General features: G+C 39.8%; 1 protein-coding gene across 1 annotated transcript in view; it reads right to left on the minus strand.

Moving 5' to 3' along the window:
• Positions 1-736: 736 nt before the first annotated feature.
• Positions 737-21,341, minus strand: part of LOC123519944 (ATP-dependent RNA helicase DDX54-like) — a 50,862-nt gene continuing 30,257 nt past the window's right edge. The window contains 7 exon segments of the mRNA XM_045281670.1: positions 737-1,089; positions 1,510-1,690; positions 5,246-5,384; positions 8,550-8,812; positions 11,177-11,338; positions 15,810-16,016; positions 16,963-17,092. Coding sequence (XP_045137605.1) covers positions 812-1,089; positions 1,510-1,690; positions 5,246-5,384; positions 8,550-8,812; positions 11,177-11,338; positions 15,810-16,016; positions 16,963-17,092 — 1,360 coding nt within the window. The 3' untranslated portion in view covers positions 737-811.

The raw sequence follows: 21,341 nt of genomic DNA on the forward strand, positions 1-21,341 counted from the left end.
TATCATCATTATTATTATTGTTATATTAATATCATTAAGAGGCCCACACTTGGGAGCACTGGATGAGAAAAGAATGCAGCAAGCAAGAACAATTATAGTCACGATAAAGATGAAAAGAAAGTAAGAGTAGTGAATATATGAAAATAACATGGTCTCATTTGTGCATCTGGTGGGGCCCATTAGTGTGTAGACACTATACAGTGTTGGATAATATGTAGGAAGTACCCTACACAAGCTGTGGTCTAAGGATTGCAGTAGGTGTTGGATAGTGCACAGTCTCCTTATGGGTTGGTAGGAGTAAACCTATTTATGCTGTCAGGACTTGCTCTGCAACTATGTGGCCAGATGTGGTATACTTAATCTCCTTGAGTATGGAAGGGTGATCCACAAGACTATCCCTTTCCACCAAGAGCAGATAGAACTAAGAGTGTGAATTATGTGTGCAGGTGTGTGGAGTTCTTGATCTAAGCCTCCCCATATGGGATTGCCCAAGTGGTACACAAATATATAAATTTGTACTATTACCATCATATTATTACTATTAGTTGTCATCATCATCCTCATCATCTACACAATCAAGATTCCTGCTAAAGACCAGAGTAAATTATATACTAGAAAAATGAAAAGTAAAATAAAGTACAATACAACTCATCACCACTAACATGTGAAACATAAAAGTCACTACATGTCTTCTAGAATGTAATGTGTGAGATGAATAAAATAAATATCAAAGAAATTAATGAGCATGATATATTTCTTCATAAAACAAGTCAACATATGACAAATAACGACAAGTACTCATTGCAAACAACTAGTTTTGACCTTTACTTTTTTTTCCTCTTTGCTGATTGTTGCCTTTACCTCTTGGTTTGTTAATATTATGTTTTTTGCCCTTACTTCCTTGTGCCTTTTTTCTCTTCATTAGATTTTTTATCCTTCCCTCAATGTGCTTCTGACGTTCAGTTTCTAGTCTCTTTGTCTCTTTTATCATCTCATCCTTGGTCTTCAGCTCCCTCTTGTAACCTCTCTTGGGGCCCTTTTGGTTTCTTAGCAGAGGATGAGCTTTGTTGTAAGATCTTGGCCTCATGGCTGCATCAAAGAAAAGGCATTGTATGATAAATTGGTGATATAAAACCAAGCAATATCATTATCAATGATGAAAATAACATTTCCTTAAAAACACGTGTAAAAAAGTTTGCCTTTATTATTTCAACAGGTCATGTTACTTGCATGAAAAATTACTGTACAAATGTGAGAATGCAGAGCCATATGGAAAATAAAATTTTCTAGGCAATGTGAGTGAAATATGTACGAGCAAATGGGATTTAGCTCACACTATGTTGAAGCAAAGGTATGAAAATGGATCAGTTGTTAAAAAAAAAACTAAAGATTAACAAATAAATTATGGCTGCAGAAAGAAGCAATAATCTGAATTTGATCCAGTTTCAAATCTGCAACTTTAGGATCCTTGTAAAGAGTAACATTTTCAGAAAAACACAAAATACTTACCCTTAAAAGTCGATCCACTTTTATTGGATAACTTTCCTTGATTTCCCTCTCCCTCCTCTTCATCACTGTTCTCGTCTACTATGTTCCTCTTTCCTTTCTCAATCCACTTCTTGTATCTATTGGTCTTATATGAAGCTGCAATCCACACACCAGATTCTGTTTTAATCCTCTTCTGTTGGATCTGTGAATGAGATTCATGCAAGGTACATATTTCACTAACTCATTACAACTAATGAATTAAATTGCTTTAACTATGTTATGAGTGTGACCAAACTATAATGAGTAGAATAATTTCTATCATGATTACAACTAAAAATCATTTTGTAAATATAGATACAGATACACAGAAACAAGAAAATGTGTCAACATGTAATAAATAATAAAAAGAAAAAAAGTTAGGTGAAAATCCAATTATTTTGAGACTTATTACAAAAAATTTGCTACCCTGGGCCTCCCTTTCACCCCAGCAGCCATATACACATCCCCAGACAAGGTTGGTTCAAGAAACAGAATTAATTCAAAACAAGGATAAGGCAAGAGATGAAGACCAAAGGAAAAAAGTGGAGAAACTGATAACTAACACTACATACACTACATACACATAGAAAAGATTGGACTAGTGAGTCTCTTTATAAAATCAGCAATGCTGAATTAACAAAATAAATACAGTGGAGACTCAATACTTGAATGTCTTAATAGTCAAACTTTTCAATACTTGAATACAAAAGTTCAATTCAATACTAAAAAACTACCTGATAGTTGAACGTCCACACACATGGTTATAAGCATAAGCTCCCTGGCCTCTCCCTCCCCCCCTCTGCCAGTTGTGCTGCTGCAGTTGTTAGAATAACATTCTTGTGTGTTCTGTCTGTAGTTTTTCATTTATAAACTTACATTAACATCAAAGGCTTATTAGTGGTGAAAATATCTGATAACTGAACAGCCACACATATGGTTGTAAACAAAGCTCTAGCCTCTCCCTCCCAGCTACCGTCATTGTCCCATAATGATACAGTATTGGTATTACAGGTAATACCGAAGTAAATACTGGTATACCGGATACCGGTGCACATCACTAGTCCTGCCGTAGTCTTGATAAAAACAACATTCTTCTGCGTTCCGTCGGTAGCTTTTCATTTAGAAATTTATAATGGCACTAAAGAGGCTTTTTAGTTGTGAAAATAAGGAATCTAGTGAAAGTGTAAGTATTAGTTAGCCATAACCCTCCAATAGTGGATTCACAGGAATTACACCAGGAGAAAAGTTACGAAGACATTTACATGGATGGTGACTCGTCCTCCAAAAACCTTCCTCCTCCTCCTTATCCTTCTCCCCTCCTCTTCTAAGTCACTCATCACCAGCCTTCACTTATGGTATGTACAAATCAAAATTATAAAAAGAATACATTCAAATTCTTATAAACTTGAGGTTTTGCTAAGAATAGAATGAATTACCTGATTTACAGGTAGAGATAGTTGAACTTTTAGATACTCAAACAGCCATTTGGAACAAATTAAGTTCGAGTATTGAGTCTCCATTGCATATACACCTAACCCTCCGTTATCATGCAAAACTGATGCCTAGAAAACCGCGCGATAGCAGAAAATGCGATAACAGAAGTGAAGAATAAATAAGAAATAAATAAATTGGTGCCTCAACCCAAATATTTTCCTAAAAAATTTTCCTGTTACCCTAAATTTACTACAATCAATACTGGAGTAGCTTATTAACCCTTATGTTCCAATGATTAAACTATTTTCCAATATCCCATGACGGGTAAAAATGGTAAACCTAGAAATTGTCAGAAGACTGTTTGAATACTAATAATTATTTTCTCTTTGTTATTCTGAATACAATGATGTACTTTCTAGCTCGATGTGACCTCTGAAAGTTTAATTATTGCCTTATCAAGGATTCCTCCTCTGCCTGCTGTGTACATTAGTGTACATTATAAGGACTTAATTTAAACGGCCTAAATGTTTAACTTCGTAATTTTTACTTTCATTAAACCTTTCACTGTACTATGATGCACTCTTGCTTTGTTTATTCTCAATAGAAGTTCAAGTCAGGGGTTAAACTTGTTATAATCGGTTTGCTTAACAAAGTTTCGCTTAACGAAGGTTTTTTTAGGAACGTAACCCCTTCGTTAAGCGGGGTTTGCCTGTACATGTTACAGACACATACTGAAGCAGTTTTCTAGCCGTTAGTGGTGCATTTTTATCAATCTACTCTTTAATGACCTTAGAAGTATGAAGTGATATCTTCCTTGGCTGACTAGAGCGAGGTTGGGGGGTAGGAATGGCGTCACCTCCCCATTCTCAAAATTTCTTGGTCCACTTTTGAGCTTGCCACATTCCTATTCCCACACGAGTGGCTATATCTTTACAATTATGGCCCTCCTTATAGAGGGTTATAATAGCAACAATTGTCTTTTCCCAGTTCTTTACCACTACCCATTTCAGAGATATTGAGGCAAAAACACAAAGACGCAAAAACAAAACGTGCAATGCGTGTGATATATGCTTGCACATTGACACCACGTGGGCCTGGGAGTGACTCAACAAAGTTGCCAAGTCATGCATATTGTCTCTGCTAAATAGTGGTACAAACCATACCATAAAAAAATAGAGAAAAGTTCAGGCGGCCTGTAATTTTGCACCCAGACTTTCCGCTATGACTGTATATATACAGCTTTAACCCTTGTGTAACAGGGTAATTATAAATTAATCATTCCCATCTGTGGGTAAAATGGTAAACTTTAAAAAATCACAGGAGATAGTTTTACTCATGAAAATATGTTTCTCTTTGAAATTCTGAATACATTGATGTACTTTGCAGCTTGCTACGATCTCTGACAGCAAAGTTATTGCTTATCAAATATTCCTCCTGATAGCCACAATGTAACCCGCTGTGGAGAAACAACCCTCAGTGTGATACCAGTGCGCCAATTCTCTCTCACTCGCTCGCTCTCTCTCTCTCTCTCTCTCTCTCTCTCTCTCTCTCTCTCTCTCTCTCTCTCTCTGAGCATATCTTTTCGGTGAAGAAATTGTACTTCCAATGAGAGAGAGAGATAGCTACCCTCCTAACGAGAGAGAGAGAGAGAGAGAGAGAGAGAGAGAGAGAGAGAGAGAGAGAGAGAGAGAGGTGTCAGCTTGTTTTGACTCTAGGCCTCTCTCTCTCTCTCTCTCTCTCTCTCTCTCTCTCTCTCTCTCTCTCTCTCTCATTCTTTCTTTCATTCTTTCATTCATTCTTGTCTTCACTTTCACTAAAATCCACATCATTCCCAAATGACATGTATATATCACTATCCATCTCGTTGTTGTGATATCTCCCCTCATGCGGAGGGTACGTTCCACCTGCAGTGTCATGGGGGTTGCCAGATGTCTCCTCCAAGATGGAAAGATGTGAGCCTAGACCGAGATGAAATAGCAAAACTGGCAACTCAGCTCGTGGACAGTGTTGCCTGATATATACACTCACCCTCCAAGTTGAGTAAGAAAACAGAGTTTAAAGAAGTGGTGCGAAAAATCATGATTACATGAACGATCACAGCTGCACGAAACGTACCGATGCGATCGTTCATGAACAACCACCGCCGCACAAGGGTTAAAGAACCAAAATTTTTACTCATTTCTAAAGACCAGCTACTTGAAAAATAGAACAGAAAAATTTACAATTCAAGTAATTTCTTAGTGTAAATATGTATACTAAATACATCAGAGTAAAGACAACCAACCTGTGTGCCAACAAATTTTTTCTTCTGACGGTCCCATTTATGGAGGGCAGACGTCTTTCTCTGCAATGACTCATCATCCTGCACCAAGTCCATCTGGGAAGCCTCTGCCTCTTTTTGGAAGCTGCTACCCAAGGAGAATCTGTTCCACATATAAAAGTCAGTTTCATTACTAATACCTTAATATTAAAAACAGTATAAATAAATAGTGTTCTGCAATTATTTTCATACACTAATTGCTCTACGCTAAATGCTACTCATTACACTCGACCCTCAAAACAACGGACAAATGCATGCACGACCCTGTCTGTAGATTGCAAAAGTCCGTTCTTTGCAAAAGTACATAAAAAACTGTAAAAATGTATGTAAAATACTGTGTAATCATTAAGAAATCATTCAAGCAGTATTACAAAGCATTAAGTACAACATATAACCTGAAATAGATGACATGAGCATGGTCAGTTTAATAAATATTAATAAACAATACAGAAAACGAAGTTTACCGGACAATAATTTGCCAGGAACAGACAATCGCGCACATTTTAATATTCGTCCATAGATTAAACTGGACTCCAGAATTTGTCCGTAGTTTCCGAAATCCGTTGATGGGAGGTCTGTTGTTTCAAGGGTCGAGTGTATAGTGAGAGACGAGAGAGAGAGAGAGAGAGAGAGAGAGAGAGAGAGAGAGAGAGAGAGAGAGAGAGAGAGAGAGAGAGAGAGAGAGAGAGAGAGAGAGAGAGAGAGAGAGAGAGAGAGAGAGAGAGAGAGAGAGAGATGGGATCACCAAGCAGCACGGCAATGAGCTGTACTAGTAGGGAGGTGTAAAATAATTTGGGTCTTTGCTGGTGACACCAAGAAGCTGGCCCAGTCACTTTTGCAAGCCTGTAAAAACAACACATTTGCTTAGCTCTCTCTCTCTCTTTGAGGAATTATTGGAGAATTTTGTGGGTTTGGCATTATATCTGGCATAGTGTTATGATAGTGGCAGACTAGGTGTGTCCTGTGGTTATACAGACTGTATTGTTATATGAGGGAAGTTCATGCCATGCTGGCTCTTGCCTAGTTTTCCTAAATGCAGAAGACTGCCTTTGACATAGGACTTCCTGCTGTCTAATGGAATTTGGGGTATTGGTCTTCTTTATTCTTTCTTGGTGATGGGTTTTTTTGGTTTGAGGTGTATTTCACCTCACTGATATAAATAGTGTGCTTGTGTGTTTTTTTTTTTTTTTTACGGTAAGGCCTATAGCGCCTGTAGGCACACTTGAAGAGTGTATGGGAAGCACTGTTCAGCTTCCGCCCATTAGTGGCGCAGGCAATTTTATTTATAGTGGTACCCCATATTAGGGCCCATATCACCACCCAAGGTCATCTTGGGTGTAACCACCTAGAACCTGGGTATCATGGTGATATGTAGGTAACTTTAAACCACTCGACATATGGCAAAGTATTTTAAGGCTGTACATGGTGGGATTTGAACCTACGCGTGGACGTCTGCCCGATCCCACGCTCACCACCTTATCCACTATGCCACTATGCTTCCTGGTTGAATACCTGTCTTTAATACCAGGGAAAGGGGAGAAAGGGATTGTAATGGCGTTAATTGTATTCAGTGTAGTAAACTTGGTTCTCACTACGAAATGCTGTCTTGGCAGTTGAGTAAATAGTACTTAAGAGAGCAGGGTCCATTCCAACAGTTCCTCCTCGTAATCCTCATGAACTCCTGAACATTATCAACTTCTTCGATCTTAACAAGGTTATAAGGTTACAGTTGTGAAATAAGGGCACCCCATGGCCACCTGGCCAAAGGAACCTCTTGAGGTTATTCAAAATAAACCTTGGTAGGAGTTGATATCATCAGAGATTTGTCACTTGGAACGACAGCTGTAACAGGACGGTAACTGACTTGTAACAATAGTAAAAGTAAAGGGTGGAGTCACAAAATACTAATAAAATGCAAGCCTCATGGATGATAGTTTCATTCTTCAATCTCAATATCACTGATGGGTGCAGTATTTGATTAGCAACAGAATTTTTAAAGAACCTTAGTACACTTCAAACTATGCTTGCCTTGGCCAGAATATTTATGTGACATGGATAGGTGGTGGCCTAGTGGATAAGGTGGTGAGCGTGGGATCGGGCAGACATCCACGCGTAGATTTGAATTCCACCACATACCACCTCGATACTTTGCCATTTGTCGAATGGTTTAAAGTTACCTACATGTCACTAAGATACCAAGGTTCTAGGTGGCTACACCAAAGATGCACTTGGGTGGTGATATGAGTCCTAATATGGGTACCACTATAAACAAAATTGCCTGCGCCACTAATGAGTATAAGCTGAACAGCACTTCCCATACTTTTCAAGTAAACCTACAGACGCTATAGGCTACATAAAAAAAAAAAAAAAAAGCTACATAACAACTGGCTGCTATCACGTATAGTACATGACATCCACAGCTCAAACATTGTAGAAAGTACGTAGATGTAAAAGACTGAGCAGAAGAATTTGATATCACTTCATCTTTCCTGGAATGAGTCCCTAGAGCATGAGAGCACCAGATAATAATAAAAAGTCTTAAATACAGTAAGCCCCCACACTTGGCGAATCTCAGCTTGGCGAAATTCACTTTTGGTGGTAGGGTGGCCACGGACCACCAAGTGCACGCTTGGTGATTTGAATTCAAACTTGGCAGGCCCCTGGTGGCTGCACAGCAAATCACGCTGCTCCCTGGTGACATCAGACTTCTCTCTAAACCTATCAGAATGCATCAGCCATTTTGTTTGTGTTTCACTCTGTTCCGCTAGCGTGGGAACAAATTCTGGCGATTTACCGCCAACATGGCCTCTACCAGCACAACAGGTGATAGTGGTGGGAGTAAGGACAATGGTGGTGGCAGCAAGGATGAAAGTGGGCAAGGGAAACGGGTGGAAAAACGGGAGCTGCAGCCTTTATATCATGCCTTATTAGCTTTATTTATTGTTTATTGGTCTGTTTTGTACATGTGTTCTAATATGTGTAGGCAAAAGATTTTATTTCAGCTCGAAAGATGGTATTTTAGGGGTCAAAAGAGGGACTTTGGCAATGACCAAAGACTGATTGAGGCATTTTTTAGGCAATTTATATTGTATAAAGAACTCATGCTTGGCAAAATTTGCACTTGGCGGTAGTTTCGCCAGACTAATTAATTTGCCAAGTGCGGGGTCTTACTGTATAAGAAAAAAATCAAATAACTTATATAACAGTTTTATCCTGATTAAACAAGATTAGAAGGAAATGAAACTCTAAAGTCTAAACCTCGTCTTACCCATCCTCAGCAAACAAGTTTTCCTTGGTATAGGGGATGTAGAAATCCTTATCCCTAAAGTCTTGAGTTTTCTTGGCCTTTTTAGCTTTACTGGGTGTCTGGCTACTACCATCTTCATTTACTTTTCTTTTCAAACCCTCCAAACCGTTACTAACAGAATCATTTCCTCTTTCTGTCTTTTTCTTTTGTCCAACAATAGAGGAAAAGGTGTTCTTTACTTCATCTTCTGTGCTTTGCTCCAATCTTCTCACTTGCTCTTGTGCCTGAAAATTTTATAAAATTACTACAAGATGCACGAGTAATTCCCTTATATAAAGAAAAGGGGATGTATATGAAGGAATGCTCCAATTACAGGTGCATCAGTTTGTTGAGCATAGTAGAAAAGATGTGTGGCAGGATGATGATAAAGAGATTCAGAGTGGTTTTAGAAGGAAAAGACCAGATTTTTGTACCAACATAGTAGCATGAAGTTTTGGGGGAAATTGAATTAATTCTTTTTACTATTCATGAACTTGCTGAAAGCAAAAAGATAGTTTCTATAAAAATAGCAAGGCATGTGAGAATTGGTGATGAAGTGAGTGAATTCTTCCCAATCAGAGTAGGTTTGCATAAGGGCTGCATAATGTTCAATGGGTGTTCATAAATGGAGTAGTAAAGGAAGTCAATACAAGGGTGACAGGTAGACGCCTGACCTGAGTTTGATCAGTAAGGAGGAAAGGGTAATGGATCCAAGCCAGCTACTATTTACTGACGATATTAAGCTCAGGTGGTTGGCTCAGGGAGGAAGTTGAGAAAACTGGTGGAAGAGTCTGGGTGAGTTTGTAGGAGGAAGCTGAAAGTGATTCTCGGTAAAAGTAAAATAATGCAATGTTCTTGTGTGTGTGTGTGAGAGAGAGAGAGAGAGAGAGAGAGAGAGAGAGAGAGAGAGAGAGAGAGAGAGAGAGAGAGAGAGAGAGAGAGAGAGAGAGAGAGAGAGAGAGAGAATATATTATGTGATGGACAGATACATAATTAAATGGGGAACAGCTGGAAGAAGTAGATTGTTTCAGGTATTTAGAATTAATAGTTACAGTGGCTGGAAGAGCTGAGAGATAGAGATGAAGTACACGGTGAAAGAAACAAGGATATGTACTTGGTGGACTGAAAAATCTTGTAATATAGAGCACTGGGTATAAATGTAAAGAGAAAGTTATATGATGTTATAGAGGTGCTCACTGCTGTATAATACTGAAACATTGAATATGGAAGTAATGGATACAAAATGGTTAATTGTAAAGGAAACTAACAACTTGGGGAGTATGTATGGAGTAACATGGAAAAATAGAAGAAATAAAGAGGTAAGAACTGGTGTTTCATGAGAGTTGATTGGACGAGCAGATCAGCATGTTCACAAAGTTTAAACATGTGGAAAGAATGAAAGACAGTAAACTAATAAAGCCATTGCCCAACTTATGAAGTTCCAAATTATGAATATTCTAAGTTAAAAATAAGAATTCCTGCAAGTCCTAATGTTTGTCACTCCTCCACAGGTTCAAATTTGTCATGCGCTCCCTGCCAAATACCATTTTTAGCAGCTATCCATGCCAGACAGCACCATACTGGAGAGGCACCATGTTGTTACATTCAACCCTTAACCTGCTAACCACTATTTGGTTGTACTATTCCAATACATTTTTTTTTACAAAATTTTCCAATCTTTTGATTACAAAGGGTATAACAATTTTTGGCAGACATTGCCAAAAGCTGAAAGTGTATTTGTATATTGAAAATGTTCTATGCACATAGCATTTTACAGCCCATGAAATTCAAGTATGGCCAGATGACAGATACAAAGGCAGAGCTGTGTTAGTAAGCACAAGAGAGAAACACCACTTCTACACACTCCACATTGCTTTAAGTTATGCAATAAGATCTGCATGTCCTGGAAGGAACTGTGTGAACTGATTAACAACCAGCTGATTTGCTGCTAGCCTCACTCATTCCCACTCCCTGCCCAGGCACATATGATGCTACACAGCCTATTATTTCATTTGTTCATTACATCTATATTATCATTGTGTGTTATTTAATTTATTGTTCATTACATCCATATTATCATTGTATAATGTTTCTTGGTAATCAATATCAGTACATTATTGTCACTTGCCTCATCATGGAATACTGTTAAACTCTAAAACCTGTAGAAATCATGACTGAATTATTCAAAATATTATATCTCCACCATGAATACCTGCCTCGTCTTGCCGTTGTATCTGTCACCTGACCATATTTAAATTTCCTGCCACACATAAACAGTGCCTCAAAATACATTTGTGCAAAATACATTTTCCACTTATAACAACCTGTACTTTTCCCTCCAGCAATATCTGCATAAACTTGCATTAAACCTTGTATTAACCATGACAGAAGCACAAGGTTAATGATGACTGGCAGTGGTAAGAAACGTCATGCCATTTCATGATAACCAGGATATCAAAAAAACTTTCTCAGTAAGACCACAGGAGGTCCAATGTTATACGAGACTCACTATACCATCATTTGCATTACGATTACATTTTACAGAATGTGATCCAATCTAACAGAGAGGAAGTGGTGTATAACATGACTAATTAAAAACTAAGCCATACCTGTTTTGCTTTAATCTCCTTCTCCTGCCTGGCTTCCTGTTGCATCTTAAGGTTCTTATGGAAAGCTTCAATTCTCCTTCCATCAAAGTCACGTTTTTCCTTCATGCTTGTTATGGATATGACATTAGACTCCTTGCGGTTTTTTATCATTTCAAACACAGTCTGGAATACAATAATCACTAGTAAGTGTATATATATATATATATATATATATATATATATATATATATATATATATATATATATATATATATATATATATATATATATATATACAGGCAAACCCTGCTTAACGAAGGGGTTACGTTCCTAAAACAAAAAAACTTCGTTAAGCGAAACTTCGTTAAGTGAACCGATTGTAACAAGTTTAAACCCTGACTTGAAATTCCATTGAGAGTAAGCAAAGCGAGAGTGCATCATAGTACAGTCAAAGGTTTAATGAAAGTAAAAATTATGAAGTTAAACATTTAGACAGTTTAATTTAAGTCATTATAATGTACACTAATGTATGTAAGTATATAACTTTATAATGTTGATGATCTTAAATTTATGAAGGGAGGGAGAGTGAAATGGGAAAGACACTAACCAGCAACCTGTGGAATGTAAACAAAGGGCGCATCATTGTACCGCATACAAAATTTATGTACCACATTTCCACAAGGCTTTCCATTTTATCCATTGCAGAGTCACAAGTTCAGGTGGTTCTTTTAGCTTGCAAGGAAGATACGGTCTCACCAACCTTCTTAATAGAGTCTGCTGACTTGAAAATAGTAGAGACACTAGATGGAGTCAAGATGGTGGCGAGCAATGCTATTAGTTTTCTCGCCTCTCTCGTGTCTGTGAATAATATCCAGCTTCACTTCGAGAGTAAGAGACTTCCTTTTCTTCTTAGGAACGTTAGGCCACATTGCAGGGCGTTTTGGTGGTAAGTTGAGCAAGGGAAGACAAGATGCTGCTGACGCTGTTATGTTTTGAACATGGGAGTGAGTGGTGCGCGTGTTGTCCACGAGAGGCTTGATCTTGATCTTGATCATGATTCTACAGGTGTCCCAGGATTTCTCCTGAGGCAGGCCTTAGTATCGGCAGCTTCTGGTGTATTCAAAAGCCTGTCAGCTTGCATGATACAGCAGGCCTTTCAAACTTGGAAAAAATTACCTGGATAAAACTTCGTTAAAGCGAGTTTGGTGTTCGTTAAACGAGCAGATGGTAGTAAAATGAAACCTTCATTGTAGCGAAATTTCATTGTGTGAACCTTCATTAAACGGGGGTTGCCTATATATATATATATATATATATATATATATATATATATATATATATATATATATATATATATATATATATATATATATATATATATATATATATATATATATATATATATATATATATATATATATATATATATATATATATACACACACACACACAGTATGAGAGGAAAGTCCTGACATCGCCTGAATAAAACACATTGTTTGTAGTTTGCTGAGAGAATGGTAGATCAACAAAAACATACACTGAACCAATTAGTATTTAGTTGCATTCTCTTTCATCTTTACAATAGCCTGAAGGCATTTGGGGACACTGGATGCAAGATTTTGCAGGCAAGTTTGTGGAAAACTGGCCCACAATTGCTTGATTGCAGTCTCAAGTTTCAGCAGTGATGACGTGTCTATACCATGCACCTGTCTCTTCATGTACATCAATTAGTTTACTATAGTTCTGATATCTGGGCTATTGCCACAGCAATCACCAATGAAGGGAACCTCGCAGTCAGTCAGCCGCTGCTTAACAGATTTAGCAGCATGTGAAGGAGCAGAATGCTTGGCTTGTGTTTTTTCAAAGGGATTGAACAAGACACCAATCAAAAGCTCTATATAGTTGTGCTGGTTCACTTTAACATTATCAGGAAGAATAACTAAATTACCAACACTATAGTATGAAAAGCAGCCCCAAACCATAAGTGATGCTGAATGCTTCACCAACTTGGAGGTGTACTTAGGATCCAAGGGATCACTGCCTGGCTTGCAGTAAACTCGTGATGACTGTGCCCCAGTAATAGTGAAAGCTGCCTCATCACTCCAGAATAACAAACACCAAACTCGCTTTAACGAAATTTTATCCAAGTAATTTTTTCTAAGTTTAAAAGTCCCACTGTATCACGCAAGCCGACAGGCTTTTGAATACACCAGAGCCTCTCGTGGACAAAACACGTACCACTCACTCCCATACCCTTCCCCACTCTTAGTTCAAAACAATAACAGCGTCAAGCAGCAGCTCATCTTCCCTCGCTCAACATGCCACCAAAATGGCCTACAACCAGCCCTGCAATGTTGCCTAGCATTGCTAAGAAGACCAGGAAGTCTCTTACTCACAAAGTGAAGCTGGATATTATTCACAGACACGAGAGAGGCGAGAAAACTAATAGCATTGCTCACCACCATGGCTTGACTCCATCTAGTGTCTCTACTATTTTCAAGTCAGCAGACTCTATCAAGAAGGCTGGTGAGACTGTATCTTCCTTGCAAGCTAAAAGAACCACCCAAACTCGTGACTCTGCAATGAATGAAATGGAAAGCCTTGTGGAAAAGTGGTACATAAGTTTTGTGTGCAGTACAATGGTGTGCCATTTGTTTACATTTCACAGGTTGCCGGTTAGCGTTTTTCCCACTCCACTCTCCCTCCCTTCATTAATTTAAGATCATCAACATTATAAAGTTACCTACATACATACATTAGTGTACATTATAATGACTTAGTCTTAAATTAAACTGCTTAAATGTTTAACTTCATAATTTTTACTTTCATTAAACCTTTTACTGTACTATGATGAAATCTTGCTTTGTTTATTCTCAACAGAAGTTCAAGTCAGGGATCAAACTTGTTATAATTGGTTCACTTAACGAAAATTCACACAACGAACTATTTTTTAGGAGGCATCGACTTGCCACAGCCATGAGTTCTGTGGACATCCCCTTGGCCTCCTCCATGCTTGGTTATCCCTTTACGAGACAACCTGATATGCAAGATCAGTTTCCGGGTAGTGTGCCACATGCCCATATGGTCGCAATTGGCATTCACGGATTATGCTGCCAATTACCCTCGAATCAGTCTCACGGAGCAATCGCTGATTTGACACAGTCATACCAGCGGTACCCCATGATCCTGTGAAGGCTTCTAGTACCAAAGATATGAATTTGCCTCTTCAGATCGTTGTTCAGCCTCCATGTCTCACAATCGTAGAGTAAGACAGGGATCATCTGCAACTTGAAGATCCGAATCTTCGTCCATCTGCACAAGTACCGACAACACCAAATACTTGTGTAGAGCAAGTCCATAACACCATGGGCCAGGCCAATCTACCATACAACTTCCTGGCTCTACCCACCGTCGCTACGCACTATATTACCAAGGCATGTGAAGTTTTCCGAGACCTCAATGTCCTCGCCACACACATGGACGGACTGTACCATTTCATCCAGTAAGCCTTTAAATACCTGAACCTTGGTCTTGGGCCAGGAAACTTGGAGTCCCAAGGGCTTAACCTCCTTGTGCAGTGCCTCCAGAGCCATTACTAGAAACTCCAGTGACTCAGCAAAGATTACTGCATCACTGGCAAAAACAAAATCTCTAATCTCAGTATTGCTGACAGATGCTCCACAATGACTTTGATCTATAACTCTGCCTAGTACCCAGTCCATGCAAGTGTTGGAAAGTGATGGAGCAAGCATGCATCCCTGCCTCACTCCCATATTCACAGAAAAGAAGCTGGACATGCCCCCTCCACACTTCACACCACTCACAGTCCTGGAGTACAGACCAGTTAATAGACCAATAATCCTTGCAGGAATCCCACAGAGATGCAGAAGATCCCAAAGTGTCTCTCAATGCACTGAATCAAATGCCTTCTTGAGATTGACATAGGCTGCAAGCATCCCTTGTTGAAACTCACGTCAGCGCTCCAACAGTACATGAAGCATTAGGATCTGGTCAGTTGTTGACTTACCAGGTGTGAACCTAGACTGTTCAGGTCTCTGGTGTTTCAGCAAGTGACTGCAGATACAAATCAACAGCAAATGGGCAAGCACCTGAGCAGTGTTATAACATGGTAGTTGTTGCAGTCCTGACTGTCCCCTTTCCCCTTCCAGATAGGGATGACCAACCCCTTTTTCCTGTCAGAGGGAATGGTACCTGAATGCCATACAGCAGTCAAGATAGCATGCAATCCATGGATCATGGCCTCACCCCCCTTTGAACAGCTCCACATTGATGTTACAGATGCCAGCTGCCTTTCCATCCCTCAACTTTGCCATCATCAATGGGTGGATCAGCATCCAGCATCTGTAACCCTGCAGTTTGGAGCTGTCCACTTGAAGGATCCACTGTGAACAGCTGCTCAAAGTACTCAGCCCAACGAGCCATCTGCCCATCTGCGTCCATGACAACCTCCAATATATATATCTAAATTTGAATGAAAGAATTAAAGAACACATTTCCTCTCCATTTCTCAATTCATTGATAACAACAATAAAATATGAGGTGTAATCAAATATAATATGCTATAAGAAAATATTAATCCATGCTATACCTATATAATATCTTTAAAATTAATTATAAAATGTCAATTACTTACTCCTTTGGGCTGAAGATTTTTAAGGGAATGGAGCATGGCCAGCCGTTGCTCCTCCGTATCAGAAGCTGCATCCACCAGCAAGGGATGATAGCCGATCACACACAGTCGTTCATTCTCCTTCATACGCTTCACACTCTCACTACTTGGTGCTGGACGGCATTTTGTGTATTGCTTGTATGCCCCAGCAATACTGTCTTTTAGCTTTCTCTATAAGAAAAAAACAAATAAAAATTATTCATAGAGTAAAAAGTTTTAGGTTCTTTTTGTTATGCAAGCCAATGATTCTCATACAGCTCTTTGCACAGTTATAATCTAAGAATATTGTAACATTTTTTTTCTTGGATGATGCATAAAGAGATTATAATTACACTATTGGGGAAGCCATTGTATGATCATGTGTCATCAAACTGGCATCACTTCAATCTAGAGGAAAATATGATATTACATTAGGTAGTGGCTGAATTGATACATTATTTTTAAAGATTTACCTAATGCAGTGGAACCTTGATTCTCCAACTTAATTCCTTCCTTAATGCCATTCAAAATCCTAAATGTTTTGAAATGTAAATTATTTTCTCCAAGGGAATCAATGTAAAATGGATTAATCTGTTCCTAAACATCCATCCACCCCATTCTAGCAGCTTATGAGAAACACTCCCTCTGCCAAGAGCTGTTCCACATCTCCAGCTTAAAAATTTTTCTGTGACAAGGAATTCACTTTTGCTGTCACTCTATCTTCTCTGTTGGGTTCCTCTGATCACAACTTCATATCTGTATCTTGTCATATCATTCTACTCGTAATGCTTCCTCAGAGTTCCCAAAAGTGTATTTTGTTTGTGCTAACTGGAAGGACCTGATATGTTATCACTCTGATTTTCTTTGGAATAACTATACTGTGTGCTGAGTGCTAACAGATTTTATAGTGTCATGCCTGGAGGCATACATTCCTCACTTTCTCTAATTTTAAACTTTCAAAACCTTAGTTTAATTGAACTTGTTTTCTAGCTATACTTTACTGAAAAGTTATCCGAATCTTCCATCATCTGAAATCTATTCTAAATCTCCTTCATCATTAGAATATGTCAATAAAAGGTTTAAAGCCCAGTTTGGTATTCAAGTGAAATAGCAAACAATAACTCTGATGTGCTCTCACCAGTTCTAATGATGTGTTGTGCAAATGCATTATCTCTTCCAGTTCATCATCAAGGATAGTTTGAGGGATACTGCCATACATGTAGTTCCAGTCCTCCTTTTTATTCAAGTCAGGAGGGTGGGGTGCTATTCTGAAATCAAACAATACATAATTATTTTATGGATCCTCATTCAAACATCAAAGCAAAGGATAGGCTTCACTTACTCAAAACATTTGCAAATAACAAGCCGTTCTTTTTTGGGCAAATATACCTGTTCCCTTCAAAAACTATGATGCTGTGTGTGTGCATGTAATTACATTTTACAGCATGGAAGCTTTGGAGACCTTGTATGTGCAATCTAAGGACAAAATATTTGTCATACATGTTTGCTGTTCCTGTAAAACATCATTACGTACTTCATCCTCACTCCCTCCTACCTACCCCGTCATCTCTCTCTCTCTCTCTCTCTCTCTCTCTCTCTCTCTCTCTCTCTCTCTCTCTCTCTCACTCTGATATAATTTAACATTCTCAGAGAAAGACTACAGTTGTACCTTGAGATACAAGCTACCTGAGATACAAGTTTTTTTGAGATACACGCTATGATTTGGTCCATTTTTTGTTCTGAGATACAAAGAAAATTTTGAGTTAAAAGTCATACTTGGGGATGTTGCCACAAGTCAGCAGCTCGGCGCATCGATTCAGCCTTAGCTGAGTTAGTATCATCGTGTTTCTCTTAAATCTCGTGCACTATAATTGTTCTTTCATCATTTTCACACTATTTACTTTCCTTTGTTTGTTTAACCCTTAAAGTATGATGATCATTTTGGGAAGATTGTAGCGTCGCGTGCGGAGAGGCAGGGATCGTTCAGGGAATCATGATTTTACTGCGCTAAACGTTTGAATCTATCCCCCTCACTACTGGTCCTGGGGCAAGTGGAGGTACAGGCAATCCCCGCTTAACAAAGGGGTTACGTTCCTAAAAAAAACCTTCATTAAGCGAAACTTCGTAAAGCAAACCGCTTATAACAAGTTTAAGCCCTGACTTGAACTTCCATTGAAAGTAAACAAAGGGAGAGTGCATCATAGTACAGTGAAAGGTTTAATGAAAGTAAAAATTATGAAGTTAAACATTTAGGCAGTTTAATTTAAGTCATTATAATGTACACTAATGTATGTATGTATGTAACTTTATAATGTTAATGATCTTAAATTTATGAAGGGAGGGAGAGTGAAACGGGAAAGACACTAACCGGCAACCTGTGAAATGTAAACAAAGGGCACATCATTGTATCACATACAAAACTTATGTACCACATTTCCACAAGGCTTTCCATTTTATCCATTGGAGAGTCATGAGTTCAGGTGGTTCTTTTAGCTTGCAAGGAAGATACAGTCTCACCAGCCTTCTTAATAGAGTCTACTGACTTGAAAATAGTAGAGACAGTAGATGGAATCAAGATGGTGGCGAGTAATGTTATTACTTTTCTCACTTGCCTCCTCGAGCCTTGAGACATATGTTCCCACACAATAGGTCATCTTTTCCCATTTTGAGGCGACATCTCGCAACCCCCATGACCCGGACGGAGGAAACGGTACTCCGAGTGATGTTAAGTCAGTGTTACTCGGTAGTGACATTGAGGATAGTGATGAAAATGAAGACAGTGATTTTTCTATTGAGACAGAAGTAAGTGAAAACTCCAATAGTGATTCTGATAGTGATTTGGGAGACAGAGACCAACCCTCACAGCGACGTTCATAAACCTCACATACTCCCCTCGAGGAATGAGCTGGTGTGTGTCACCCATGGTTGCCTCTACAGGACTGTGCTTGTCGGTCGAGTCATGTGACTCCTATTGCTAATAAGAGTTGCCTGATTCCAATTATTATAGAAATCTACAATACTTGTAATATGTGGTTCCTTTTTTTTCTGTTTTGCACATCATTTCATATATCTGAGTTTGCATTTTCAAGACATGAAAGTGCAAAAGTTCCTACTTTTATGTCAAATTCAAATGCCGAAAGAGAGAGAGAGAGAGAGAGAGAGAGAGAGAGAGAGAGAGAGAGAGAGAGAGAGAGAGAGAGAGAGAGAGAGAGAGAGAGAGAGAGAGAGAGAGAGAGAGAGAGAGAGAGAGAGAGCCGCAGACCTCAACTTGCTCCTGACCAGCGAGTGGAGCAACGCCCTGGATCAAGGGAAACCAACGGCTGTTCTGGCGCTGGATATTGCCGGTGCTTTTGACTGCGTGTATCATCCTGCCCTGCTGGAGAGGCTACACGCAGTTGGTGTGGACGGTGCTCTGCTCCAGCTACTGCGCGACTACCTGCAGGGGCGGCATATGCAGGTGGTGCACAACGGGCAACAATCATCCCCACACCACGTAACAGCAGGAGTACCACAAGGCAGCGTGTTGGGGCCGTTGCTGTGGAATGTATATATAAATGACCTGGAACCTCGTCCCCAGCCGCCAGGGCGTATGCTGATGACATCACCATGTCATTGGCCTTCAACCCTGGGGAGGAAGCCGTCACCACATCCTCAACACCATCCTTCACCGCATCGAGGAGTGGGGGAACAGATGGCAGGTGAAATTCGCTGCTGAAAAGACACAGCTGCTTGTGGTGACCAGAGGAAGCAGTGAGATTCGTCTCCTGTTTGGGGGACGACGCTGGCGCCACAAGAAGAGATGAAGATCCTGGGAGTCTCTTATGACAGTAAGCTGACCTTCAGGGCACACATCATGCAGCTTGCCAGAACAGCAGCAAGGAAGTTGGCCTCCCTCAGGAGAATCTCCTGGCTCCTAGACGCCAGGGGACGTGAGCTCCTGTACAAGAGCCAGGTCCGCTCTTCGCTGGAATACTCCTGCCTTGCTTGGGGCGGGGCAGCCTCCTCACACCTGGCACTCCTCGACAAGGTACAGCGGAGAGCGGAGCGAATAATCTGGGACGATCAGCAGGAGCAGGTGCCCAGTCTGCACTCTCTTCAACACCGCCGCAACGTGGCAGACCTCACGGTGCTCTATAAAGCACAGGAGTGCGTCCCACACCTCTTGCCGCTCCGACAGCAATACAGACGTCCTGAGCTGTCAACCAGAGCGGTGACGGTCGCACCCGTGGCTCTAGCTGTGCCACGTTCCAACACATCCCACCACCAAAGGCAATTCGTGCAGACGTACATGCGGTGGTGGAATAGGTTTCTGGCCTCGGACATGTGCCCGGACGACCCTTGTGTTGCTGAGTGGAGTGTCCAGAAATTTAAGGTGTTGGTGCATCAGTGGCTCAGTGAAGAGACAGTGACAGTGACACGCTACATGTGAACCTCATTATTTCTTTTTTGTCTTCTTTGTCCTTAGTGTGTAAGTGTTCTTGTATTTTAGAGTTTATTTCAATGTTACAAATATTTCTAGGGTTAGGTTTTAAGATAGGGAGTACTCACCATACTCCCTTTAACCTGTAAAAAACTCCCTAACTTGTAACAAACTGTATCAATAAAAAAAAGAGAGAGAGAGAGAGAGAGAGAGAGAGAGAGAGAGAGAGAGAGAGAGAGAGAGAGAGAGAGAGAGAGAGAGAGAGAGAGAGAGAGAGAGAGAGAGAGAGAGAGAGAGAGAGAGCACGCGTGCTGTGTTATCGGAGCTTGGGGGGCGGTATTTCTCAGCAGAGGGTTCTGCCACGGGTTTGGGGAGAAGTTTTTGATATGCAATAACTTTGCTCTCAGAGGTCATAACATGTTGAAAACTACATCTTTGTACTCAGAATAACAAAGAGAAACATGCTTTTATAAGAAAAAAGTCTTTAAGCATTTTCAACAGATGTGATTTTTCCTCGCTGTAGCAGATGGAAAGTAAGTCAGCTCCCCGGATTTTAAGGATTAAAGAAAGTGCAGTTTTAATTTATGTTTAATGTTTACGTGTGAATGGTACCTGCATCCCTTTTTTCCTCCTCTGCCATTCACCATCATTAGCTAAAAATGTGTCTCCAAGGTAAAAACACAAAATAAACTTTTTCTTTTATTTTATATATTTTTATGCATTGATAAAGTATGCATGTGTATGTAACTGAAAAGGCGAAACAAATTTCTCCCATCTCTGCCAACCTACTCCACCGAAGCTTATCAAGGAGATGGCGAACAATGTAAACAAACCTCTATGGCTGCGGCAGTGAGGCCTCTATCCCCATCCCTCTCTCTCTCTCTCTCTCTCTCTCTCTCTCTCTCTCTCTCTCTCTCTCTCTCTCTCTCTCTTTCCTACTTAAAACTTTATTTATTCTATGATAATGATTACAGGGTCATCAATGAGCTCTTGTGTTTATTAGAGTAGCCAGTCTTCTGTGGGTGGCTATATTTGTACACTCCAGCTGATTGACAGACACAAGTGAGGGTGGGGATGCAGTAATGTCCCATGGAATG

This window comes from Portunus trituberculatus, chromosome 46, assembly GCF_017591435.1.
Source record: "Portunus trituberculatus isolate SZX2019 chromosome 46, ASM1759143v1, whole genome shotgun sequence".
NCBI classification, from domain to species: domain Eukaryota; kingdom Metazoa; phylum Arthropoda; class Malacostraca; order Decapoda; family Portunidae; genus Portunus; species Portunus trituberculatus.